At 41.3% G+C, this 26,955-nt stretch overlaps 1 protein-coding gene across 3 annotated transcripts in view; it reads left to right on the forward strand.

The window, feature by feature from the left end:
- Positions 1 to 7,466: 7,466 nt before the first annotated feature.
- The window catches only part of MAOB (monoamine oxidase B), a 50,949-nt gene continuing 31,460 nt past the window's right edge, over positions 7,467 to 26,955 (forward strand). For 2 of the 3 annotated variants that reach the window (XM_023923926.2, XM_023923935.2), the window contains exons 1-3: positions 7,467 to 7,841; positions 25,367 to 25,461; positions 26,300 to 26,437. In XM_023923926.2, the coding sequence (XP_023779694.1) occupies positions 7,796 to 7,841; positions 25,367 to 25,461; positions 26,300 to 26,437 (279 nt within the window). In that variant the 5' untranslated portion in view covers positions 7,467 to 7,795. Of the gene's footprint in view, positions 7,842 to 21,601; positions 21,717 to 25,366; positions 25,462 to 26,299; positions 26,438 to 26,955 lie in introns of those variants that run through there. The other variant, XM_086879631.1, reaches the window with a different exon arrangement.

Consider the following 26,955-nt stretch of genomic DNA (forward strand, 5'->3'; position numbering starts at 1 on the left):
ACACAAAGATTTACAAATACCTGACACATCCCCATCAGGCATCAGCAATTCCCTAGACAGGCATGAGGGAAAGCAATGGCCACTGCATGCAGAAAGGAGTCAATCAGAAAAATGCACACAGTGGCTCAGGACCAAGATTTTAATCCCAACAGAGGAAATGCAGAAGGCTCACCTTGAATTCTTTTCTTTTTTTCCATCTGCCATGAAATGACAATTGCCAGAAGATGGAGGATCGCTGCAATCCTTCTCCCAAGCCTGCAGACAGTAAGGTCAGGTGTTTAAACTTGACAAGCTTCTGTTTTCACACTGCAACCTAGATGGTAGATATTCTAGATTCTAGGTGATATTTTAGATTCTAGGTGATATTCTAGATTCTAGGTGATATTCTGGTTCAAGTATCTAGTTCATGAAGATAGAATCAGGACCAGGTGGGGTCTTTAGGTAAAATAGTGAAAGTTGCCCTTGGCCCTGGCAATTCCATTCAATGCAGTCACCAGCAAAAAGAAACTATATATCCTTGAGCTGAGGAATGGGCCCTGATGCTGTCTGGCTGCTAGATCACATCTGTAAAGTAGCAGCACTTTAAAATACCTGGTATTTAAAATATTTATTAAAGTCTGGTAGTGTTCTCCTCTAAAATCGGCTATTTGTAAAATACAAGCCACAGTAATGCTAACTACATGCTGGCTACCTCATGAAACCAAAATACTGACAATGAGAAATGTGAGAGAAAATTGAATAATATTCCAATTTGAAAACTATCATTCAGTGTCCGTATGGGACAGTAGTTAAAATTCTGATGTTTCTAAACTAATTTTTATTATATTGAAACTAGAAGATTTGCTTTAACAGAAGATGTGTAAGCATAAAATGAATACAGCATCCTCATTTTGCAGAAAACAAAGATACTTATGTGTGATCCTAGCTGCCCAGTACAGAAGTGCTAATATAAACAAAGCACCATTGCAAGTTGAGCTCATCAAAATAACAGAGCACTTCAGAAGGAGACACTTATAAAATGGAAGACAATAAGCAAAGGTAGCCCTAAATACTTTTAGAGACTAAAAATAGCATGAAAATGAAAAGCCCTGCTTATTGTCAGATCCAGATTCTATGAATTTTAAACTATTGTACATCTAGTAAGAGGATGCATATGCAATTTTTAAGTTGTTTAGAGGAGGTTTGTGTTAATGAAAATGAGTTAAAGAAAGAAGTATACAAGGAAAATTTGATGAAGGGTTGGACTTTGGAATTTATGGGGTAACTGAAGATTGTGGAGGAAGTTTAGGCCTGAAAAGAATGAAAACTGTATATAGAATAAAAAAAATAACATGTGCATTGAAAATCTAAACCACGCCTCAGAGAATGGGATCAAGCCCTGACCTCAGAAGATTCAGCACAGAAAAATTTGGATTAAAATCAGCACTTGGCAGTGCTGGGATTTTGAGTATTTAGAAAACACAAAGTGCAAAGGGCAATTACAAGATGAAAAATTGATTCTGGTCCAGCACACAGCTCCTGTTGCCTGTGTGTGTGGGTGCATAAAAAATGTGCAATGACATTAAAAATGTGCAAGGCCCCAGCCTCCCCATGCTAAAGGCTCCTTTGTGCCCACCCAGGAAGATGTTTCAGCTTTGTCCCAGGGCACTGAGGGGCACTGAGGATGAGCAGCACAACACAGACCTTTGCAAGGTAGTCCCAACCTTCCTGCAGGAGCAAGGAGCCAGGCCATCTTGAACTCACAGCCTCCTGCTGCTTTCCAGGGGCAAAGATCCTACAGTCTGTGCAAAATAAACCCAGTGGTAAGTTTCCAGGGAAGCTTTGTGTTGATTTCTCCCTTTCTCCTAGGTTAGAAGTGTTAGTTTGCACTTCTGTCACCTTCACTGGAGAACTGCATGAGTAGCTCTGCTCCCCAAGCACATACCTGGGGTTGGACTGAGTTCACTGGTTCTAATCACCTGAAAGTTTACTTAGCACAAATCAATTAAGTGTCCTTTGAGAGAGCCAGGAATCCCAGGAAACTTGTCCTGCCAGTCTGGATTAACTACTCTAGTACAGTATAGATCAGTCTCTATAAATACCTGTCCCTGCCATGGCCCAGAGAAGGGATCTTGTGAGCCAGTGCAGATAAGCAGCAGAAGACAAAATGAATCCCACCTGTAAGAAGGAAAACCTCTTAACCTTCTCCTCTTTAGATTTTCCACTAGCATGCATATTTCCTAATATATTATTTTCAGGGCTTTTCACTGAAGCCATTCCAATTTATACAGGGCCATTTCGAGCTGTGGAAATGTGCAGGGAACAACGTTCCCCATTAGTCACAGCAGCATTGCCATGTACACACACTGTAATACCTAATACATGCACAAAAACCTCCTTATCAATACATGATAGCCTGCACCCTGTTCATTAATTCTTTCCCAAGTTTGCACTGTAGGAGCTTCTGGAATATCTTCCTGTATGTTTTTTCCTTCAGGATAACATGAGGTTTGCTACTGATGATGGGCTATTTCACCACAGCTAAAACATTAGGGAGTGAGGCAGAAGAAACATGGGGGGCAAAGATAAAGAGAACTAGGAACCAGAGAAATGCCAACCTAGGAGCTTCTTTTGACTCTCATAAAGGTGAAATAAATCAGCAATGAATTAATAATGAAGGCTGTACTGGACTATCTTTCAAGTGACAGATGGAAGCAGTGTGCTGTGACTTCCATAGATGCAAAGCAGCAGGACAATCATGATCAAGTGAAAATAAAATGTCACCAGGCATTATTTACAAGAAAACATTTGACATGAGTGAGAGGCATAACTTGTCTCTTCAGGGACTCTTCAGATTAGGTTATTGGTGAAGGACGGGGTAGATTTTTTGTTAAGGGACTGAAAGTGTTTAATTTCCTCGAGTGTTCTCAGGTATGTGGGTGCATTTCCACAGGACACCGTCTGTTTAGGGGTAGGAGATGGAATGTCACTGCTCTCATCTGCTTTTCATATTTATCTTTTGCTTATCTAATTCAAGAGGAAAAGAACTCAGCTCAGATTCTAAACAAGGGTCAGTAAAAAAACAGGCATTACATAGCAAAGACTGTTGATTTTCAATTCAGAACATAAAGTAGTGACCAGTGTCTCCTGGTCACTACTTTAAAAACACTGATTATTTTTGAGCAACACCCTTTGATTAAGTCCGCCCTTGAGTCTGTCTCTGTCTGAAGCAGGAATATGGTACCTTCTAACATGTGTTAACTTTTCTAACTCCTTTACATCTACATAAAACCTTGCTTTCCATTCTGACATTACTCTTGCCTGTATGGGTGACCTGTGGGACCCATTCCCCCAGGAATCCTGCATGGCAGGAACTGACATTGCCCATGAACAAACGCAGATTGTCTTTAGAAATTGGCACAAACCCACATCACAGACACCATGGCAGTGCCAAGCACCTCTGCATGCAGGTATTCATGCCAATAACAATAGTGAACACCACCACAAACCCGAAAATTTTGCAAAAACAGAGAAGGAATAGGAAATTGGATCAGCCTGAACTGTAGCTAATCGTCAGGAAGAGATTAGCACAATGCAAAGATGAGCTTGACATTGGGGAATTAATTTATGTCAGTTTAAAGGTTTTCCCCTGTTTTTTCTTTGTTGGTTGTATTAGTGAGTATGCATATATTTGCATGATTACCATTATTGTTTTTAATCCAGCAGCACGGTGGTTACACGAGTCACAGATTTGTGAAAGTGGGCTCATTAGGACAAACAGCTGGAAAGGGAACCAGAGACTGTGAGCAGGATAGCTGGAATGCTTTGAGACATCACATTGGATTTTTCCACTCCTTCTTGGGGTTTCATTATCCAAGCAGTCTTGATGAATGGCTTCTCTGTGAGATCCAATGAGGGGACATGTGACTGACTCCTTGTTGTGTTGGAGCCTACATGGCCTCCCTCCCCTGAATGGGAGGCTGCCTCTACACCCTTATGACCAGGAAGGTCTTTAAGTCCACACAGACAGATGATAATAATAAGAAAACTAAAATTATTTTGTTCTAAAAACTTGTGCATTTGTATTAAATAATCATAGCATCAGTTGGGACCTAATTTTGGGTGCTGCTTGTGCCTGGGGTGGGACAGGCCTGGGCTGTCACCGTCCCTTGGGGGTCCCCATGACCCTTGCCCCCATCCCCAGGCAGCTGCAGGCCTGGCTGCACTGTGCCACCCAGACCCTTGTTCTGTTCTTGTGCTCTGGCTCTGTGTGTGCTCAGAATGTGAATGTTTACATTCACTCATGGCTTCTACTAATGGGCTTAATCTTGTAGGTTTAACATTTAATGATCAGTCCTACTTTGAACGCAATCTGATTGATAAAATATTCAATTTTTGCTTATTAGCTCTAGATGAATGTCACACTGTGTATGTTGGATTAGTACTCTTGGCTATTAACATTTACCACTGCAGTTAGCATTCTCTGCTAGTCAGGATACATTTCAGTCATGGCTGGTGCCACTGTAGAGTGCAAGGACAGACCAGACAACCTGCTGAGACACCTTGCAGCAGTTCTCCCCTGGTGGAAAGCCTGACATGCAGCTTATGCTCATTTAATTGTGCAGTATTTCAAAATTATTTCAGTATTTCAAAAGCACTGACATGCTTCCCCAATTTCTGCACTGACTGCATGAGGGAAATTTGAACCTGTGTAAAATATGTGTTTAGAAATGTGTTTAGATCTGCTTGTCTTCTGCAGCATCAGTACTCAGCAAGCACAAAGGCACTGAGCAGGAGAACAGCATGGCCTGGCCACAGATTAGGGAGGTGCCAAGCCATGTTCATCCCTCCTTTTGAGGGATTCTCCTCCAGGGATGAATGCAAGCACCAGATTCACTGGGTACCTGAAAACACCAAGTCCCAGGGCATGTCAGGACAGTGACAATGTCAGGGAAAGGGTGGGAGGAGGATGAACAGCCAGGGATTACTGACAGGGAGCTTGCATAGTGGGAGTTTGCATTCAGACCAGGAATTTAGAAGAATTCCTGGCTTCAGTCACACCCCTGCACCTGAAGCAGGTGCTAATATAGCCTGCAGATAACAGAGGAGTCCATTCTGATGCTTTGACTAAAGGTCATCCAGCATCCAGATCCATCTACAGCAGGAAATTTAGAGATGTGAACCAGCTTGTCCTGAAGAAGAGACTTTCCCCATAACATGTTGAAGAATAACTGTAACACACAGCAAACAACGAAAAACTGGATTTTTTTTTAAATGCACTGCTATTTAAGGAGTAGAAACTGAGAAGATGTGTAATTTAAAAAGCTGTCCAGTGGTTCTGCCAGACAGTGATTAATCATGCACCTAAATTCTACCTCTTACACTTTGTAAATGTGGAGATCTTTGGCTTTGACCCCTACTCCATCAACTTTCCACTAAGTCTTCAAAATTTAGTCCATGGCTGTCAGTCCATTATCTACCAGACAGCATAGCTATTATGCCATTTCATTGCCACAGTGTCAGAGAGACTAAGAAAATTTGTGAAAACAATGCATTTTATCTCAGAAAGGTCTAGTCTGAGGTGAGAAAACATGGAGGGTCTCAGCTGCTGAGCTTTCACAGAAACATCACACATTCAAAGGATAATGTGCCAAAATCCAGGCAGAATACTCTTTATCTATTTAATTAGTTAGAACCACATGGGATGAGAGAAGTAATGGGACCATAAAAACCAGAAACTGAATCCTAATGTGCTTAGATGTGAGGGTTCCAGACCAAAAAAAACCCCAAATAAATCATCTTTATGCCATCAAAGAGGCTTTATTAGAGTTATGTACACCATTCTGCTCATACCTGCTAAAGACAGAGACTTTTGGACTGGGACTTGTGTATAAAACTGTTATCAGGATCAGCAGATGTGTATCCAAATATTTGAGGATCCTAAAGTGCTTGACAAGCATCACAACACCGCAAACAGAAAAACAAAGAAGGGAATACAGTGTACCTGTTTAAATGTACCATGGTGTGCTAGTTTTGGTACTGGCTGGGGTTATCATCACACATGGTGTAAACATTTCAGAAGCTATGGGGATGAAAAAAATGAACCTTTGAACCAGACTTATTGCAGGAGAGAAGAGGGAGAAAACACCAACCTGGCTTTGGGAGATTTAGCTCTAGGCAGTGCTAGATTTATTCACTATTTTAACAGGAGCCCTTTTAGGGCTTTGTGCCCTCCAACATTCCCATGGACCTTCATGTGACTCTAGGGTGTGCACCACATACTCTCAAATCTAGGCAACTCAGCCTTCTGTTTCAAACACTCACATTAAAAATAAATAAATAGAAAAATATATTAATTCTTAGAGCCACAAGAGAACAATAGGAACCAGAAGAATCCCAGAAATGATGTTATATATTGGGAACATTAGGAGGCCGTGGCACCTGGCATTAAATACATAAATATAACCATAGCTACCCTTGAAAAGAGTCCATAAAATTATTCACTTCTGCTTTTGGAATAGCATTCCCCAATTTTCAGTGTTTCATATGGGATTTGAAATGTCTCTGCAGCCATTATTCTGATAATTTGATAATTGTGTTTCTCTCAGAATAAAGAGGTCTTGGAGTTTGATTTAATCAGAGTCTTTTAATCAGAGTATGTATTTCTATTTTCATTCTATTTCCTGTCCCTTTAATTTTCTTCCATCCTATCTTACCTAAAAATACAGGACTGTACCCATTGCAGTCAATATTTACAACTTCCATCGCAGATGTCTGTATCTCTGACCCCCTAAACTCTCACTTGAGGTATAATGGAGGAGGGACAGGGAACCCTCTCCAGACTCTCATGATTTTCCAATGTAGAACTCCAGGAAATGGAGAATGAGAGACACCGAACAACTGTCCTTGGCTCAGGGATGTCTTGGAGCTGGGAACCTTCTGCCCCGAGCCTGCTGAGTGGGAGGTGAGCTATGCCCGAGGTGCTTGCTGGATGGATCCGTACAGATACACCAGAACAAACCTGATCCCTGCTCTGACCATCCCCAAGGCGGCTCTCCTGGTGCCACCCTCAGGGTAAAGGAGAAACCTGAGCAATGGAAGGCCCTGCTGGGTGTGTGGGGGACCAGCCTAAAGCATCCCGGTGGCTTTGGTGCCACGGTCACCAAACGGATGAGCCAGTCCTTGTCCCGTGGGTGAGTGGGTCTCACACACAGCTCTGTGTTGGGCAGGAGCACTGACACAAGTCACGGTCACAGCACACACTGCAGGTGGCACCAGCTTCCAGCCCTTATTTCGGGGGGCTCTCTCAAGGAAAACACCAGCCGGTCTTCCAGAGTCTCCAGCTCGGCAGCCACAGGTCCCCTCTGGCAGCCCCAGGGCGGCTGCAGAAGTGGATTCCAACACAACCAAGCAGAGAGCCCCCGAGTGCTGCGCCCTGGGAGCTGCGCTGCTCAGCCAGGGGAGAACTCCCTCCGCCAGCCGTGCGGGAGGGAGGCAGGAGAGACCCAGGGGAGCGGCAGTGTCTGCCTGCGGGAGGGAGGCAGGAGAGACCCAGGGGAGCGGCAGTGTCTGCCTGCGGGAGGGAGGCAGGAGAGACCCAGGGGAGCGGCAGCCCCTGCCTGCGGGGCAGCACCGGCGGCAGCGGCGGCAGCAGCAGCAGCAGCAGCAGCACCAGCAGCACCAGCACCACCAGCAGCAGCAGCAGCAGCAGCAGCAGCCGTGCCGGGCGCTGCCCGCAGCGGGGCGGTGCCAGCGGCGGGGCGGGACCGGCACAGCCCGGCCGGAGCCGCCGCGGGAGCAGCGAGCCCGGAGCGCCATGGCCGAGAGATGCGATGTGCTCGTGGTCGGGGGCGGCATCTCAGGTGGGTGCGCGGCGGGGGATGCGAGACCCCGCATCCGAGCTCGGTAAAGCCGGCTGAGCACAGCCCCGTCCTCCGGGCCGAGTGCCGTGTGGTGCAGGCAGTATTTTATTGTTATAAACTATTCGTAATTTCAATTGTAGTGTTATTTCAGTTATTTTTATCTTATTTTTATTTTATAATTTACTTTACTATTTGTTTTATTATTACTAATATTATTATTAATTTTATTATTATTAATTCTATTATTATCAATTCTGTTATTATTAATTCTATTATTAATTCTATTATTAATTCTATTATTAATTCTATTATTATTTCTATTATTAATTCCATTATCTACTTTATTATTTTCCATTTATATTATCATTAATTCTTATTATACTTTATTTTTAGTATTTTCGATTTCCATTATTACTTATTTTTATTATAATTTATTTTCATAATAATTTATTTTACTTATCGTTTATATCCATTATTGTTAATTTTTACCACTATTTTTCATTTTACTATATATATTTTTTTTTAAAATTCAATTTTATCCTATAGATTTACATTTTATTTTTCTGGTTCTTCCACTGTCCAGTCCTGGCATCCCCTGAACCTGTGCAATTCTTCCAGTACCCCTGGATCTTTTGGACAAGCAAGGCTAGAAGCACTTGCCATCCTCTGCACCCACTCCAGGGGTGTTAAGCAGAGGCCTTCGGTCACATGCGATTAATTTGAATCCTTGGCTGCCTTTTGTTCAGCTCAGGTAGAGGCATAAAGGAAAAATGCCTGAAATCAGCTGGATGAATAGGAAGTTTCTAGCTCCCCTTTCAGCACAGGTATGGGTTTGAGATCAGGAGCAGCCTGGCAGAATGGACAGATGGCTCTGGGGGCCCAGAGCCTTCTTGCACTCGAGTGACAATCAGATGTTTTTAACCCAGTCTGGGCTGGAATACCCCTGTGCCTGCCCACAGCAAATCTCTCCCCTGAGCATTTTGTTCTGAAATACATGTGCCAAATAAATTGTGCATGGGTAGTAGATTCTTTTTCCCTATGCCTTTGGCATATCAAACAAAATTGCTTTTCGGCCCCTTAGCATTGGGAGGTATGGAATGATAGCTCCTGTCCCATGTGGTGATCTCCTCAGAGCATGATGAATCTGACACATCCACAGATCCAAGCAGTATCTCCAACAAACCACAATTACTTGAGATCTGTTACAGAATGTGATTTTGTCCATCCATTTTTCTCATGACTTTTAATTTCCACTGTTTACTTATATATAATTCTAGATGTCTGTTTAACCATCATGCTAAGGTGTGTAGCATGCAATTTGAATGATACACAAAACGTAGAGACAAAACCGTAGGCATTATTTCCTGAGAACGATTCTCTGATAACAAACTGCCAAATAATGTTTGAATGTTTCAAGTATGTTTATACAAACAGCAAAAAATTAACCACTGCTTTTCTATAAAGCACAGTGGGTTCTGAACACAGTGTTATGGCTAATTTTTAACTTACAAGTATCACAGAGAAACTCAATTAAAGTAATTAGTCTATCTAATCATGCCTCGTAAACATAAACATTTCCAGTGCCATGGTTTTGTACAGCAGTGGTGCTACGTTCCCTCTGTTGAATGAGTCGGAGTGAAAGAGTCAGTGTAACAGCTTTTAAACTACCCTTGTTATTCCTGGTTGCCATGGGAATATTTTCGTGGCAGGCCTGCCCATCCCACTTAGGTTTTTCTGGAAGAGCATCAGGGCAGGGAAGCAGCGCTAAGCTGTGGCAAATTGTGTGCTTCGCTCTTTGCCATCTGCAGACAGCAGCAAGTGGCAGGGGGAACCAGTTTTCTATTTACTTTTCTTATTATTTAATACCCACCAAAATGCTCCTGTGTCATGCTGTAGCAACTTTTCTCCTGTCTTCCCACAAAGGCTGGAAAAATATACAGGCACAAAAATTGCTTTAGACTGAGTACCTCTCTTCAGTCACTTTCCTTCAGCTGTTATGTACAGCTCCTGCTTCACCTCTGACTCACACCTGCCTGTAAATCTCTGAACTTGCAGCCAGGTGATGAAACTATGGTTTTAGATCTCCTTACACTGATTTAACCCCTGCTAACACTGATTTAAAACCCCTGCTAACACGCACGGCTGCTGCAGAGATCTGCTGTGCACCAGAGAGTGAAGTGTATGACTTTTAAATGAGGCACTCCTCAGAGACCGGGATTGTTGCTGCTCCACAGCTGGTGTGAGTTCCTACAGAAAGTCTCATTTTTTGAGCTGCCTGAGGCTCTTCTGACCGTGGTTGCTGCCTGTAAAAGCAGCAGAAGGCTCTTGTCACATTGAGGTGTGTCCGAGCCACCCACTCCAGCCTTCAGCCAAGCAGGTAATTGCAGAGCAAACAAAACTTGCTGTGCCAGCAGCAGGATGCAAATAAACAATGTCACAGAGATATCTCCTTGCTGGTTATTTCTTTAGGTAAAGCAAGCTGCCCATGTGCAGACCCCCCTTTGGCAGCAGCTCTGCCCATCTTTTCATCCAGATGTAATTAGTAGGGTCTAAAAATTAAGGGGGGAAAAGCTGATAAGGAAATAACAGTGCAGAGGCCTTCACAACCCTGGCAATCTCTGTTCTTTTATCTGAAGATGCCATTTCCTTTGCTGAATCGTTTTTACTGTCATTTATTGCAGGTTTGATAGAAGGGAAGAATAAAACTAAGGAACTGGCCAATTTAAATTTTATGTAATAAAAATCTACTCAAAATTAATCTTCATTTCTTTCAAGTCAAAGTAATGTTCTGTGGCTTTTCTGAAGATGTCAGGTAATCCCAATGGTATTGATGATAATGAAGACCTTTGAGGAACAGGAGGATTTACTAAGGGTAGATTTGGTTTTATGGGTATCAGCAAAAGTCTTTGAAAGTTTTTGCAAAGGGTGCACATTAAAAAGAAATATTTTAAAAGAAAATCTCCCAGAGTCAAAAAGCATATATGAAAATGCTTAGCCACACATTGCATGCAGTATGCCTGGTGCTGAAGAATGTTTAGATCAGAAGCGTAACAGACCCTGTTAGAGCTGAAATGTGCATCATGACAGGTTCTTCTCTTTGCTTTGAATCCTCTCTGTTACTTTGAAGGGCTCCTCTAGCATGAGGGTCAAAACAACTATGAGAAAACTATAAAGTTACCTCATCAAAGTTGTTTATCTTCTTAACTGAGACACCAATTACTTCAAACAAAACCTTGAAATCTGTTCAGAGATTTTGTCTAGACTTTCTCCTTTTGTTTTCAAAAGTGTCTTCCTGTCCCTGCTTTTGCCTTGGGAACTGCTTTTGTTGTTTTGCTTTCAAATAAATTGCCAGATTTTATCCTAATCTTATTCCAGTCCTACTTAAGGAGATGCTTCTCTTAAATCTCTAGTGCACAGATTTTACAATCAAAGTGAGAGTAATTGATTTTTTTCCCTTAAAGGTAAAGTGTTTTCTTATTTATAGTATTATTTGGAGTATGCTTGGTGTTTTGCTGTTCACAAGCAACCTGTCCTGTTCCTGTAAGTCTAGAAGCAAAACATACTGTAAGATAAAATAATTCAGTTATTACTTTGGGTTTTAAAAATATTTCCATACCTATTTTTGCATTATTGAGATGCCACTGTGCTCTCTACTCTTCTTAAGCCTCACTTTTAATTTGTGTGACAATTTAATGTGCTGTATAATTACAGTAGCTCTCACTACATCTATGAACCACTGTAAAGTTAGTTTAAAAATAAAAATGAAACCAAAACAGACCAGGTGTTTTGAGGGCTGTTATCTGATGGTATTCTGTCTGTTTAAAAATAGACTAATGCGGAGGGAAAAATTGTTTTTAAAAACAAATCTGGGACAGATTTTTTTAAAACAAAATCTGTTATAGATGAAATACATAATATTCAGTAGATACTTGTTTCTTTTGCCCTCCTGTAGTAAATTACAATGTGTCAATACTCCTCTTCAGTCAAGATGGTTTACCAAACAAGACAATGTTTTTGGAGAGCATTACTAGTCTGGGAGTCCTATGCTAGATGTCCATTTGGAGAATAAAGAAACCCTACAAAACCAAAATAAGGGCATGAAATAGCCCATGGTCCAGAAGAGCCAGAATGGATCAGTCAGTGGGAGGACTCTGACCCTCTCCAGGGAATGTCACCCTCTCTGGGACGCGCTCTGGCAACGGCAATCCAGGATATTTCCTGTCAGCTGACATGGTGAAACTCTTGGTTCACATTTTCAGTCACCTGTCTCTGTATCTGACAGCATTCTGACAGGAAGTTATTCCTTTTGCACTCAACCACTCTCATGGCTAAAGCAGTATGAGCCAGTTACAGGGAACCTACATTTGACTTCTAGACACTTCACATTAAAAAAAACCAACTTGGCAATGCACAGTAAACAGACCAGAAAGCAGCTGCATAATGTGAAATAGTTTGGTAGCCTAGGCAGCAGGGACAGCTCTTATAATTCACTGTCTGAGACCTCCTAATTGGTCTGAGAGTTGATTTGATAAGAAGCTTTCCAGTCTACCTGCAGGAGCCATCTCATCTTACAAAGCTCTGGGTGGTGTGTCATTAAGGAAAGGTTTTCCATTAGCTTATTTAACCATTATGAAAGGGTGTTGCTAGGGAAGATTCATTCAGTCTGTTCAGCAAAATGTGAAAACTACTATGGAAGGGGAAAAAAGGTAAGCTAGGATGGCAAAAATTTGGGAAAGGAATTGCTGTTATGTCTATTATGGGAAATAAGTTATTATGGAAATAACTGGTAGAGAACCAAAGTTTATGTGCAGCAGTTGGTGTTAAATTTATAAACTGTAAAATCCACAGGATTTTCTAATCCATGCTGCTGAATTTTTTTTTTTTTTTTTTTTTTTTTTTTTTTAATGGGCAAACAAGATTGGAAACAGGAGAGGCTGAAAGCTCTTTGTAAGCAAGTTCTGTGCATGGTTTGCTTGGACAACCACCTTGGTGGGTGCTTTTGGTTGGTGAGATTTGTCAGAGTTTGGTCTAGCACTTGACTGGAACCTAATCACGTTGGAGATGGTGATTGGTGTTTGTCTGCATTAGGGAGTTGGTTCAGATCAAGTGTGTGATGTTCTGAGCTGTTTTTTTACATAGACACTGCCAGCTTGTTGTCTTGGGAAACTGATCAAAGATAGTGATGTGGAAAGAGTATGTATTTCAATTTTGTGCTCTTCCTCCTTCCAAGAAGACACAGTTAAAAATTATTTACTTGGTCATCACTACTGATGTGCACCTGCATCCTCCATGGCCATCCTCTCTGTCTTCTCCTTGCCTGCTTCTCTTTCTTTCATTTTCTTGCAGCATCAAGAGGTTGACAAAAGATAATATTCTTCATATTTACAAATCATGATTTGCTCATTTTACTCCCTGGCACCATCAGTTTCAGGAGTTGCTTTAGAGAAGTGCAGCTCATTGTGGTTCCCCTGCTGTAATGAGCGATCAGTGTCAGTCAGTAACACGATGTCAGACACCACAGTGACACAGGTCTGGGTTAAACACTGGTGCCTGTGGTCCCAGTGGCTGTGATGAGCAGCCTGCTGCTCTGGCTCCATCCTGGAGTGTTCAGGCAGTCTGAGATGATCTCAGGAGTGTGTTGACAAGGATGCTGTTGACTGCTGGAGGAACCCTTATCAACTGGTGTGTGTGTGTAGTGTTATCCAAAGCTGGAGAGATGTGCCAAAAAGCTGTATACTCATGTTTGCACTGCCTAAGTAGGCAGCCTGAGCAATGTGGGCTTACACAGCCCTGATAGTCCCAGAAGTAAACTTCCAGTGCTGCTTGTATTATTATAAACCAGCAGAGACTTTGCTCTATATTTACATATCTTACATAGCAGCTAATGACAATGAATTATGATTTACGCTTAATTTAATCAATTCAGAAGGCTTTTCTTCTTCAGAAGTTATTATTCTGTGTAAACAATCTGGGGGATTTTGGCACATTTCCCACTGCCACAGTTTCTTTCTCCATAGCACAACTGACAACTGTAATTAAACAGTTATGTTATTTCATGATAAAAAGCCACGTTGTCTCGCTGCCCCTTCCCAAAACAGGAGTTGTTTGCCTTTGTGTTGTGTCTCTGCTCTGTAGCAGTTATTTCACACAGTGCACTGATACAGCAGGGAAGTTTATCATGGTTATAAACCATGGGCAGGGCCCTAGATTACTGAAGACCTTCCTTTGGATTTCCTTTGCTGAGGATGTCTAGATGTACTTACAAAGCACTCAGGGATGATTCTAAAATCAGTCACATTCCTGAGAAATTGTAGTCATGGAACAGTTTGGGCTGGGAGGGACCTCTAAAGATGATGTATTCCAGCTGTCTTGCAATGAGCAGGGACATCTTCAACCAGATCAGGTTGCTCAGAGCCCAGGGACAACTTCAACTAGATCAGGTTGCATTCAAAGCCCTGGCTTTGAATGTTTCCATCACCTCTCTTGTCCAACCTGTTCCAACATTTCACTGCCCTCATTGTAAGAAATTTTTTTCTTTACATCTAATCTGAATCTACCCTCTTTTAGTCTAAAATCATTATCCCTTGTCTTATTGTGACAGGCCCTGCTAACAATTTCATCCTCATCTTTCTGGTCAGCCTTTTTAGGGACTGGAAGCTGTTTACTGTCCTCCCAGAGCCCTCTCTTCTCCAGGCTGAACAACCCAAGTTCTCTCAGCCTTTCCTCATAGGAAAGGTGTTCAATCCCTTGGAACATCATTGTGGGCCTCCTCTGGACCTGCTGCAATAGGTCCTTGTCTTTTTTGTGGTGAGGAACCCAGGGCTTCAGCCAGGCTTTGGCTTCTTGAGGAAATTATATTCATCTTATTAAAGGTTTGATCATTTAATTTTTTATAGCCATTTTTAAACAATGTGATTATCCTTCTGGGCTGATAAACTATTTCAACCTTGTAAACTTATGTGAGTTGTTATTATTATTATTATTACTATTACTATTATTACTATTACTATTATTTCTGCCTTGAAAGATGGTCAAAATGTGATCATTCATGTAATCCACTAGTTTGTTTTTTTTTTTCCTTGGGGACTGATTTGTGTCAAGGTTTATAATTTTGTGATGCTACATGATTCTCATTTAACTTTTTTTTTGCTGTTTCAGTGGTCAGTGAGGCTGCACTACAGGCCATTGGTATTTAAATCATGAATGATTAGCATTCTTCTAAATAACCCACCCATGCTCTTGTATTTTGCACAACTTTCTCTGTCCTGTCAGTTTTTTGTTCAAACAGCTTGCTTAAGAAAAATCAGCATAAAGTCACTTGGAAAATTTCATTTTCTCCACAAACCATCATTTGGTTTGGGGCGGAAGGGAAGAGAAAGAAGAATGGTCATCAGGGTCTCATTATTTGGGGATACCCTGATTTCTGGATAAGTTAGTAATAAAAGAGGTGTTGAAAAGTGCCTGTCAAGCCAGAGAGGAGTTGCATTGACCTAGTCAAAAGCCAGTGATAATACTGTTTATGAGAAGAACAGGTTTCTGTTCCTGTGCCACCCACAGCCCCACAGAACTCAACTGTGTGAGTTTTGTGGGCTCTTTACAGCATCAGGAGCAGCAGCAGTGGATGGAGAGCAGGGAACTGCCCAAGGAAATGATGGGCTTTGGGATTTTTGTACAGAACGTGTGCCATTCTGTACAGGAAAGGAGGGCAGGGGAGAGGAGAGCAAGGGATAGGATGGGGGAATGAAAAGCAAAAACCATCCCTGGAAAAATGGGTGATCTAGTCTAGAGAGTCTGAGACCTGGTGGGTTACTTCTAGTAGCTGGTACATCTGGCCAAATAAATCACAGCTGCACTGATTTTTACCACTGAAGAGTCTGGCTGTGGCCCATTAGAGGCTTGGGCATCTTGCAAAGATTAAGTTACGGTGGTGACCTGTTGGCACTTAATTTTTCAGGTGGTTACAGAGTTCCCTGAAATTTTGATTCATTTTAAACCTGCTCATCTTACATGATATTACTTTGTACTATTCAACTTCTTCAGGCTTTTCAGTGTCCACAGAGCTGGAAATGAGGAGGGTGGGGAGGAAAGATGCCCCTGTAGCCTCCTGCCTCCCAGGCAGCTGGTCTTTATCTTGATAGTATAATTCATATATAAAACATTGAATTGAGTCTGTTCAGTTGACTGCACACAGCAACAGCTGATCAAACAGCAGGTTCATAGTGTGCACCATGATTACCTGGGTAGCTTGAGTATAAACTGGGCTCATTTTGCTTGAGTGATAAATCTGTGTTTGAATGTATTAAATATTGGAGCAAGACACCTCTTTTGTTCCAATATGAATTAATTTTTTTATGAGGTAGCTTGGCCAGAGGCTGAATCAGTGATTTATGCTAAATAATGAGCACAGATGAGGAAAGGAAAGGGTGTAAATGCTTTTATTTTCCACTTTAGATATTTATCTTTTCTTCTATGATTCCTTCACTATATTTGCCCCTACACATTCTATCAGAATTTATGGTATAATTCTAGTGGCAGCATTTATTCTTTGATAGCAATGATGTTTTTATATTTTTTATGTTTTATGTTTTTGTAATTGTTTGGCTCAAACTTCCTTCTGGCTGCACTTGGATGGATGGAAATCACAAGTAATTTTATTCAGTGGTTCTCTTTTGGGCTTCTCGGGATGACATGTATGATATTCTCAGCCTTTGGTATCTCAGCTGGGGAATGGTTTGGGCTTTCAGCAGGGCTCATCTTAATTTTTCTGTTGTTCAAATAAATAAAATGTTCACAAATCCCTGTAGGCTTTACAATTTATCCTCTGTGTGTGTGTACACACCTACCTGTGGGCTGTGATTATGATGAGACTTTCCAAAGAGTCTCTGGGGTGTGGCTGTTTGGAAGTGACACTGAGAGAGGTGCTCAGTATAAATCTGTAATTATTATGTGCTATTTGTGTGAAAATCATTAGCTGAAGATCAATTAAAACATGAAACAAAATGGAATGGGGACATGATTGGTCTGCTGGGCTTTGCTGTTGCCCAGCCTGGCCTAGGTGAACACCTGTGAGTCATTAGATACTGAGAAATCTGGGAAATTACATATTAATCTGTTAAGATATGAAAATGATAGTCTGATTAATTTTGAAGTTTACTTCTTCCAGTTTATTGTGGTTTTTGAGTATTTACTTTTCTCAGAGGCCTAAAAAAGTTAATTCTTCACTTGAGAATGAGCAAGACTTGGCAAAACAAATAAGCATTTCCCTTCTGAGAAAACTGTTGCATAATTTTGCTACATTTTCCAGATGCAGCTTAACCTTTTCTTTCCCCCAGTGCTGTGTATGGAAGGCAAAATTATTCTTCAGAGTAAATCTGGCTGTTGTTTTATTTGCTTGTAGATGTCTTCATAATAGTAATGCCTAAAAGGATGCTTTTAGGAAACTGCCTGTGTAGACCCTCAGCCAGTTCACTGTGCTCAGCTTTATTTGATCCAGTGCTATGATCTGTTTGCTGTAGCACTTTCAGTTCTCTCTGCCCTTTTTTTCCCCTCCTCTATTGTGTCTATTGTGTTTTGAGGCAGCCCAGATTGTAAACTAGAAGAAAGGGATGACCTAAGCTAAAGGAGGCCCTGGGTCTGAGAGTGTGCAATAATATCAGAGTATAAATGATAATTACATTATTAATATTATTATTAATATTAGCTTTAACTTTTCAGTGTATCCTGGATCCATAACAAAGCACATGAGGAATGTGTTTTTTGTGCAGATTGTTGTTTTTTTTTTCCTGACTGAAGCCTAGAAGACTTCTGAGAGGCTTTTAAAATGTGAGGTGGGCATGGCTGTTCCTGACTAGTCCATTAAATGAAGAAAGCACAGTAAATGATTGATACTAGAAGTAGTCAACCTTTGAAAATCTGGAGTGCCCAGTTTTGTCAATATGAAGTTTTGAGGGGAACTCCAGATGTAAAAGTGAAGTGGAAACGAGGGAAGCCTTGGGCAGAGCAGCTGTGCCTGCAGTGCTTGAGCCTGGGTCCCACTGTACCAAAGGTGTTGGGTTTCCACCCAAAGGCCACAAATTGTCTTCATCCCATGCTTGGCAGGGCTTGAGCTCAGCACCCCACAACTTTGGTCATCTCACTCATATCTACCCAGGCTCTGTATCACTTCACCAGCTGCAATGCCTGGGACAAGTGTAGGCTGAATGTTTGCAATTCTGGTTTTAAAAACTTAATAAATGCTCAATAAATTCTGCTCCCTGCACCGTGGATGGATCATCCAGGGTCTCTTGCAAGAAGAAGAGATCACAGAAAGCTGGGACTAGAGTTTATGCTCCCATTAACTCATGGGGGTGCTCATACTGACCTCAGTGACAAATTACAGAATTAGAGCTCAGACAGAAAAACTCATTGCCCTGGCTAGACAATGAAATGCCAACAGAAATAAATTATATTTGCTCATAGAGTACCATATCTTAGGCAGAAATGTTAGGTCCTTTATACAAATATTTGAAGTAAATGTACATTTTAAGCAGATAGACTGATTGATAATATCTCTTTTTGCTCCTTGGGGTTTCTGAAACTGTAATTTTGTTGTTTTCCTAAGCTCCATAATGTTCTAGGTGAGTGATATTCCTATTAATGACATTAATTGCAGTATGGTGATAGAATTTAGGAGAACAGAGTATTTCCCCCCATGGCCAAAATACTTGGTTCAAAAAAGAGTTGCCCTGCTAGTTTTCACTGTACTGTTTGGACATGAAGTTAAGGCATGATCAAGAGTGACAATTTACACTGGGTCAGCTCTACCATGGTTTTAGGGTCTGAACTATAATTTTTCAGTTTTCTTTGGTGAGATTGAGTCATATATCTAAATTACCATTGTTAAGATGGCCTAAATTAGAGAAGTTAAAAGGTTACCTTCACACTGAAGGCACAGTGTTCTTCACAAAAGCAAAATTCCTCAACATTTCCATAATGTGAGGAAGATTACAAATCAATCCTGTACCACCTTAACTCACCCAGACCCTGAGCCAACGCTGGTTTTGCTTTTTTGTTGCTGTTGTTATCTTGGGTTTTGTTTTGTTTACAATCCTTATGTATAATGCCTTGCAGGCCTTATTTTCTCGAGCCATTATTTCAATTAAAACATTTTAGCTGGCTAATGATGAGTGACAGAGGTAAAGGTGACCAGTGCCAGGTTCAATCTCTCAGCAGAGGAGCAGTAATTGGATTGTGTTCATTAGAGCACAGACAAGACCAATGATATTAAACTGCAGTTTCTAGCACAGCAATGCAATAAAGAAGCTGTGGGGCACGAAGGAGAAATCCCCCTGGTGCAAAATGGCAGCTTGGTTGTGGGTGAGGTTTTTTCCCTGGTCCAGGGTCATGGTGATATGGAAATTGTAACTAATGCTGATGGCACTGAATTACAGGATGTTGTGGGGACATTTCTTAGAAGGAGGTCTGAGAGCCCTGAATATAAACAATTTATTTAAATTTTTGAGTAATTTGGTCTAAGCAACAGAAAACTGGTTTCTTCTAACTGATCTAATTTTTACATGCTAGAAACTTAATTCCTATTTGAGAGAGTTTTTTTTCCTCTTTCCCCCACAATTTACCTCACCTGCTTGGGGCATAATCCCCTGAGTTTCTTCTTATTGACCTCATTCACTGCAACTGTGTTGACCACAAATGGTGGTGTTCTCACCAAATGTCCTTCTGCAGCATTAAGAGATGGATTTTGTTTCTTTGGGTGCAGTGCAGCAGATTTGGCCAAATTAATTTATTTGCTGTATGTATTTTGCAGGTATTTTGCAAGTATTTTGCAAGTATTCCCAAGCATCAAAGGTGGTAGTTCAGAGACTGTACAAAGACATCTAATAGTGAGGAAAGTTGTATTTTCTATGTGATCCCACAGCAATACCAGCTTCTGTAACTTTTTGTAGGTTTTGACAGATTTCCTGTTTTTTTCTTAGCATTTTAGATCCCCCTGCAGGTGGGGATTTTCAAATTTGTTTATTTAGGTTTGCAGGGATTTTTTTTTTTGTTTTTTGTTTCTTTTTCTGGGAGTATTTGTTGTTTTTTTTTGTTTTTTTCTCTTTTCTTTTGAGACTCATCACTTAAATTAAGAAGTTAAGTTCATAGCCTCTCTGGTTAAAATGAGACTTAATATCAAGATCAAGAAGAAGAATACAAAGATTACTAAAATAACAGCTTCAGTGTGTTAAATATCCATGGAATCCATCTGTTGAATAATTGAATAATTCAGTTAAAAATACTTGAGTTCATTTACCTTAACCTGAAGTCTTGTCTGCATATACTCAATGGCAATATGTTTTGGTTTTTTTGCAGTCTTGTGAAACATTTCTGCACCCCACAATTTCTCCATGAACCCCGGGGCAGAGGATGGTGCTTGCTGTGCAGGCTGAGTGTTATCCCATTTCCAAGGTGCAGTTTGGGACACATCCTGCTGAGCCTGCTGCAGTGTTTGCCCTGGGCTGCACCAAGGCTGCTCTGCCCACTGGCTCTGTAAAGCAGCATCTGCTGCCCCACATCTCTGCAGACTCATTGATTTAGATGTGGCTGAACAGGCTGACAACCATGAAAAAAAAAAAATATAAATAAACATTTGCAAACATATCTTTTGTGTCAAAATAAATACAGGGAGGAAAATGTTGGCAAATTCCGTGAACTGAAGGAAGTTCTGCATTAAGACCTGCAAGTTAATACAGCACAATGGCAGCATTTCTTCCTCCTCAATGTACAGTTTTAGTCAAAGGGAGGAATTTTTAGATAAGGTGAACAAATTTTTTTTGTGCCAGCCATTTTAGTAGCTGTTAATTGAACCCCTGTGGTTTAGAATTTTCTTTGCTCCGTCCATGAATTAAAATTTAGAATTTGTAGATGACTTTTGTTATTATATAAATGAGAGAAGCAATTTTTTTTCCTAGAAAGGAGATAATAAATATGAAGGAACATGGTATGGTAGTGAATAATACAGAGAGAGTACAATAGGAACACCTTCAGAAATTTACAGCTTTTTGGAGGTGTGACTTCCAGTCATGTCCTTTGTAATGTTTCTTTTTGTTGAAATGCTAAGATTAAAGGGTGTTTCAGTAAAATTGCTGATTCCAGGTAGAATAGAATGATGTTACTAAATTTCAATCAGGTTTTTTTTAGAAAATATACTTTAAAGTACTTTTTAGATAGTCAAATATATTTGATCATAGGGCCACATTGTAAAGCACGTGGAGGTCAGATGAAAAAAGAGACTTATAAACATATATAATAAAGATTTGACTCTGTGATCTTGGAGATATTTCCAAGCTTAATGATTCTACGTTTCTATGAAATAGCAGTTTGGATTTTTCCCTAGCATAAATATTTAAGATTTTCTATTAAAAAAAAAATAAATATTAAAATCTGAATTAGTCATTCTCTCAGGATAAGAAAACTGCTGATGTTAGGAAGTGAGGCTGTAATGAAGATGTTTAGTGAAATGGTGCAATTTAAGGTGTTTAGTAGGTACAGAGACATCAAACAAGAAAGAAATAAGTTGGAGCTGAAGATGAAATAATTACTGTGATGATTACATTTGAGCCCAATCTGTGTGAATGCAGAGTGCTTCAAGATGGGGAGAGAAATTATTTTCGTGACTTGAACTTGCATTATAAGATTCTGGGGGAGGCAATCTCCCACCAGGATCTCCGGGTGGCTGCCGTTGGGTACCGGGTTGCCATGGTAACAGATGGAGGCTTGCCCGGTTAAGCATCCTCCAAACCCGGTGGTATTTTCAGTTGGGGGCTTCAAATACTCATCTTTGCTTCTTTGTTATTTGCATTAATTATCTGCCTATTGGTTCTTTAAGTAGGACTGCAGGTGAGGCTGCTTAACTCTTTGCTTTCTGCTGTATCCCTCTCTATATATTTATATATGGCTCTCTGCGGCCCCTTGGAGAAAGCTGACCTGCACTGGAAACTGGACCCAATCTCTGTATTCTGTGAACTGGTGACAAAACTGGCTGAGCCCTTATATTGCAGTTCAGATCTGATTCTACTGATGTGCTCCTGGGGTGGAGGGAAAGCTGCCTCTGAGTGGCAAAACAACTGTGCATGAAATAGGAGCAATAATATCATCAGTCACAGTTTTGGATGGCTTTTGCATTTGAATGCAGCTCTTTGCCTTGTCTGTGGGGAATGGGGGCAATTTCAAAGATCTGCCTTTTGTTAGTGAGGTGTTAGAGTGGCAGGTAAGCCAGAGGCAGTGCTGGAATGTGAAATGTGAAGGGTTAAACTTCACAAGAGGAGACCTTATATCATGTGTGACTGATTTTCTTTGCGGGTGTCATGTGTGCCCTGTTTGCACCAACTGGGGCACAGAGACATCACTCTGATTCTTGTCCAGAGACAAGGTTGCGGTTTGTGGGGTTTTCTGCAGCAGTTTCTAGCTTGTGAAGAGCAAACCTCAACCTCATACCCCAGTATTCACATTCTAGTGCTCATTTCCATCTTAATATGCTTTTGTTGCTGTTCCCAGTGCCTTACCTGCCCTTGTACCACTTTGGCTCAGAGCTGTCCCTCCACATCACCCAGTCCCCTCACTGTTATTATACTGACAGTCCAAGAGCCCATTTGGGGCCTTGGCTGCAGCTCCAGGAACAGGTATGGAGTAGTGTGGCAGTACTGTGATTCCCAGTGTGTGAGATACCAAATCCAGCGACATTCCCACCTGACACTTGCACTGTAATGTGGTATCTGCCACCAGCAGCCTTGAGTTATCCTGTTCTGTGTGTGCTGAGACACCAACTCTGGTTCTTTGCTGTGCCCTCTGACCTCCTGAGCCTCTGCCCTTGCTTCTTCCATCTTTTTCCTGTTACTTGTTTGTGATGATTTCTGCGGCAAACCTGGGACCAGAGCGGAGCTGTGAGGTGGCTGAGGAGAAGGGGGGACCACCAGCCCTTGAACTGATGCTTAGTCCTTGGTGATGCTTAGTTTGGGAACCCTGCAGACTGCATCTTCCAAGCCCCAAGGACACAATTCCTCCCCCTGCAGAGATCAGATCTGCTGGAGGATGAGCATGGATGGGCCAGTGAGATACTAACAAGCCTGATCCTTCCCTCAACACTGTTCTGGTTTTTTGTTTTTGCTTCAGGAAAGAGTAAAATCTTGTCCATCTTTAACAGGTCCATGTGTGAATGTGGCAGGGGGTGGGAGAAAAGTGGCACATGCCCCAAAATAAACAGTGGGCAATAAATGGTAGGTGCAATCAGGTGGATGAAAAGTGCAGGAGGAAACAAGGAGGTGGTGCCTGGGCTGCGAATCAGCTGCGTTTCAGTGGAATCCAGATAGTTATCTTTTCACAAACTTCTCTGTTGGTTCAGCTCCTGGGAATAAACTGCCTTTGTTCCCAGCTGCACTGAAATGTTTATTCATTAGATTTTAATAAAGAAAGTCAAATCTCATATCCCTTAATCAGTGTTGGTAACTGAATGCTATTAATTGATTACTCAATACCTGTTAGCATGAAAAGCCAGCAGAGACCTTCAGTGACAACAGCCTTCAGTTCATGCATTCATTCTGTAAATTATTAATAACTGATATTGATTCTCTCCCAACTGATGAAATATTTGTCTTTTTTGAGGAGTAACTTCTTTTTTCTTTAAAAGATAAGTCAGATTTATTTAGGAGTTTTGTTGCTTAATTTTCCTCCAGGAGCCAATCTCTCTTTGCAAGTTGTTTGGAGGGGTTGTCCACGTTTACATACCATGGCTGTTTCTGTATTATGTTCTTCCTTGGTATCTTCAAATGTTTTTAAGTGTAGTCATGACCACTGATCCAGCCAGATGTTTTTGCAATATAATTTCCTCAGCAGGAAGTAGAGAAAGACCTTTATCAGTTTCATTACTGGTTTTCTCACCAGCATTTATGTGAAAATCCAAGATAAGTAAGCCCACGAAACTAGGAATGGAAAAAAGAAAAGGCAGGGGTGTATGATGTTTTAATGGAAACATCTGCAGCTTGTCTTCAGAAAATGTCAAATTCTTTAGATAGATAGGTTGACACTATTGCAACATTCTTTTCCTTTCTTTTTCTTTTTCTTTTTTTTTTTTTTCAGATGGGGAAAGAAAGAGCTTAACTGCAGCACATTGCAGCAGTTTCACTACAGGGCTAGGAGCAGGATTGGGTTCTCCTGTTCCCAGTACATGAGTTGATGACCAGAATGTTCTGTAGCCTCTCCCCAGGACTGCTATATTTTCTTCATTTTCATTTCATTCAGTCCTGCCATGTTATCTTGGACCATCTGTTTTTGCTGTCAGTGCTTTTTGCCATTTCTTCCACGGCTGCTTTCTGCTTGGAACAATCTGCTTGGCTGACAACTCAAAAACTGCATGTACTAGGACACACAGAGGGAGCTGATTGCATTCTCATGGTAACAAGGCAGGGAGCCAGAAAGGATAGATAAATTATGATGTATGAGTGCGGCTTCCAGCCTGGCCTCTTGCTGAACTTTATTCAACACATCCTGTTGGTTCAAAAGGATGATACAACCTGCTAGAATATAACTCTTGCCCTACTAGAAATTCACATGTGGCCAAAGTAAGCACCTCGGTTTATTTAAATCTCAGTTTGTGTGCTGAACTAAAAGGCAGAGATGATCTTAGGAAGAATGAGAGGTTGTGGGCTGGATTCCCTCCGTGTGCACCCTTTCTAGTTCCCTTCATTCCCACAGCAGCTTGACAGGGCTTGACACTGATATTTCCCACTGCCAATGTGAGGATCTATGACATCACAACAAAAAAGAGATATTGCCTCGACTATTTTTACTGCTCCTTCACTTGGATGTCTCGGCTTCAAGAGTCCCAAGATGGAAATAAAATGTATTAAAAAATGGATGAGGAACAAAGCAATATTTTGGGGTAGACTTAGCCATACTTTTAATTCTTCTTGTCACACACAGCTGCACTTTCTGTCTCTTCTTAGTCAGACCACGTGTTCTTCTGGAGATGAAACCGGTGACCTGATGTTTGGGAACTCTGCTACAGTACTTCAAAATACTCAGAACTGGAAAACAGAGACATAGAACGAGTGTCAGGAAAACTTGACTAATTTAGGACAGTCCTAATAATACTTCTTCCTTTTTTTGGTTGTTATTTGGGTTATAAAAAAATGTAATGTTTGGGAGGACAGTGTTCTGTTTAAAAATAAAGTTTGTAAGTTCTCTGCCTGGCTGGGTGACCATTGTACCAAGTGCTGGCTGATGCATCAGGATTCCTGAGCATGCGGTGCAAAACTTGCTCAGCACATGTAAAACTGGACAACAAACTGTTTAATTAGGTGGCTTCAGTTCCATTTAATGATTATTGGGTTTTGAGGGTTTTAATTCCATGACCTCACCACTCTGGCAGTGTTTGAATAAAAAATTCAGGATTTGGATGGACAGCTATGAGAGTGTTTCCCTATCAAGTCACAAAAGCTGTGCAGCACCTATACAGAAGTATTCTTTAACTGCTTTTCTTTTTTATCTTTTAGGTCTTTCAGCAGCCAAGCTACTGACTGAGTCAGGCTTGAATGTGGTGTTGCTGGAAGCCAATGACAGAGTTGGTGGAAGAACCTTCACCGTAAGGGTAATTATCCCCAGTGCCATTTATACTTACAGTGTGTGCCATATGGGGCAAAATTTCCAGATTACCAGCAGGTGGGAAATTTCCTGATGTTGTAGCAGTAAGAGCAGGGAAAGACTGGCATGATGGTTGGCACATAATATTTCTGTGGTCTTTGGGCTCTGGAGTCACCCAGCTGGGAAGGAAAATGTGATGAGCTAAGTTTCAAAATCATTTCCTGGGGAAAGACACTGCGTAAATCTCTGTGGAAGAAACACCAACCATGCTGTGAAGTCTTGAGCTGAACTGTGACATGCCCATGGTGTAGGGCAGAGCAGTGTCAGGGCTGCTTGGGAACTAGAACCACCCTGTCTCCCTTCACTCCCTTCTTCTGCTCTGTCTTGATGTGGGACACCCCTCTCACTCTGCCCATTAGAAAACCTTGCCTGTGCTGCTTCCTGGGAAGGAGATTTCTAAACTGCTCATTGCTGAGGTGCTTGGCTGAGCAAGAGCTGCACAGATGTCTCTGACTCTCCTCTCTCTGCCAGCCAGGCTCTTTCCTCTTTCTAAGGCTGTAATGTAACAGTGGGTCTCCTATTCTGGTTATGAACTCCAAATTGTAATCAACATGCTAGTTATGAACTCAGTAATCACCACACCAGAACTCTACCAAACAATTTGTTTTCCATGGGGAGAAGAATCTTAGCCAAAATGCTCTGGGAGTATTTTATTTAATTTTCATTTCATTCCTCTGTATTGCTCTTTTAACTTGTGTGCTATTTACAAAGGACTTATCCCTTTTGGTTTTGTTGTTTTGTTTTTTTTTCCTTCCCTTTTGTGTGTGTTGTGTGTGAAACACCAGAATAAGCAAGTTAAATATGTGGACCTTGGAGGGGCTTACGTGGGGCCAACCCAGAACCGTCTCCTGCGGCTCTCTAAAGAGTTGGGAATAGAGACGTACAAAGTGAATGAGATTGAGCACCTGATACACCATGTCAAGGTAAGAGATGCTCTCAAGCTGCTGCTGCTGTAAACATGAACATTGTAGTGATGTCCTTTCTCCCTGTTTTCCACTCTTCCTGCAGTGGTGAATACCTGTTTGAGTATGCAAACTCAAATAATACCTGTTTGAGTATGCAGCATCTGAGTTGGTTATAAAAATAATTATGTTGATAATGAAATCACCAAGAAATTGCTATACTAGTACAAATTATGACAAGCACACACATTAATGTGTGTGCCCTGTGGGAACATCATGTTAGCCCATGCCTTGGTTCAGGCCTCACCACTTAATTGAAAGCTCTCAAAAAATTTCCTAGTTTATGAATGGTGCAACTGTGACTCTTCTGTGCAGGTCAGCTCTGATATGCACTGCCCAAGGTGTCTGAAAATCCCTTTCAGCTGTCCTGGATGTATCTCCAAGCAGGCTGAAAGTCTGTCAGGATGGGCTTCCTAAGCCAGTGACAATTATTATGCTGATGGAAAGAAATGTGAGAGGTTTTGTCTGGTTTTGCTGAT

The sequence above is a fragment of the Cyanistes caeruleus genome, chromosome 3 (assembly GCF_971803275.1).
Source record: "Cyanistes caeruleus chromosome 3, bCyaCae1.hap1.1, whole genome shotgun sequence".
Lineage (NCBI taxonomy): Eukaryota > Metazoa > Chordata > Aves > Passeriformes > Paridae > Cyanistes > Cyanistes caeruleus.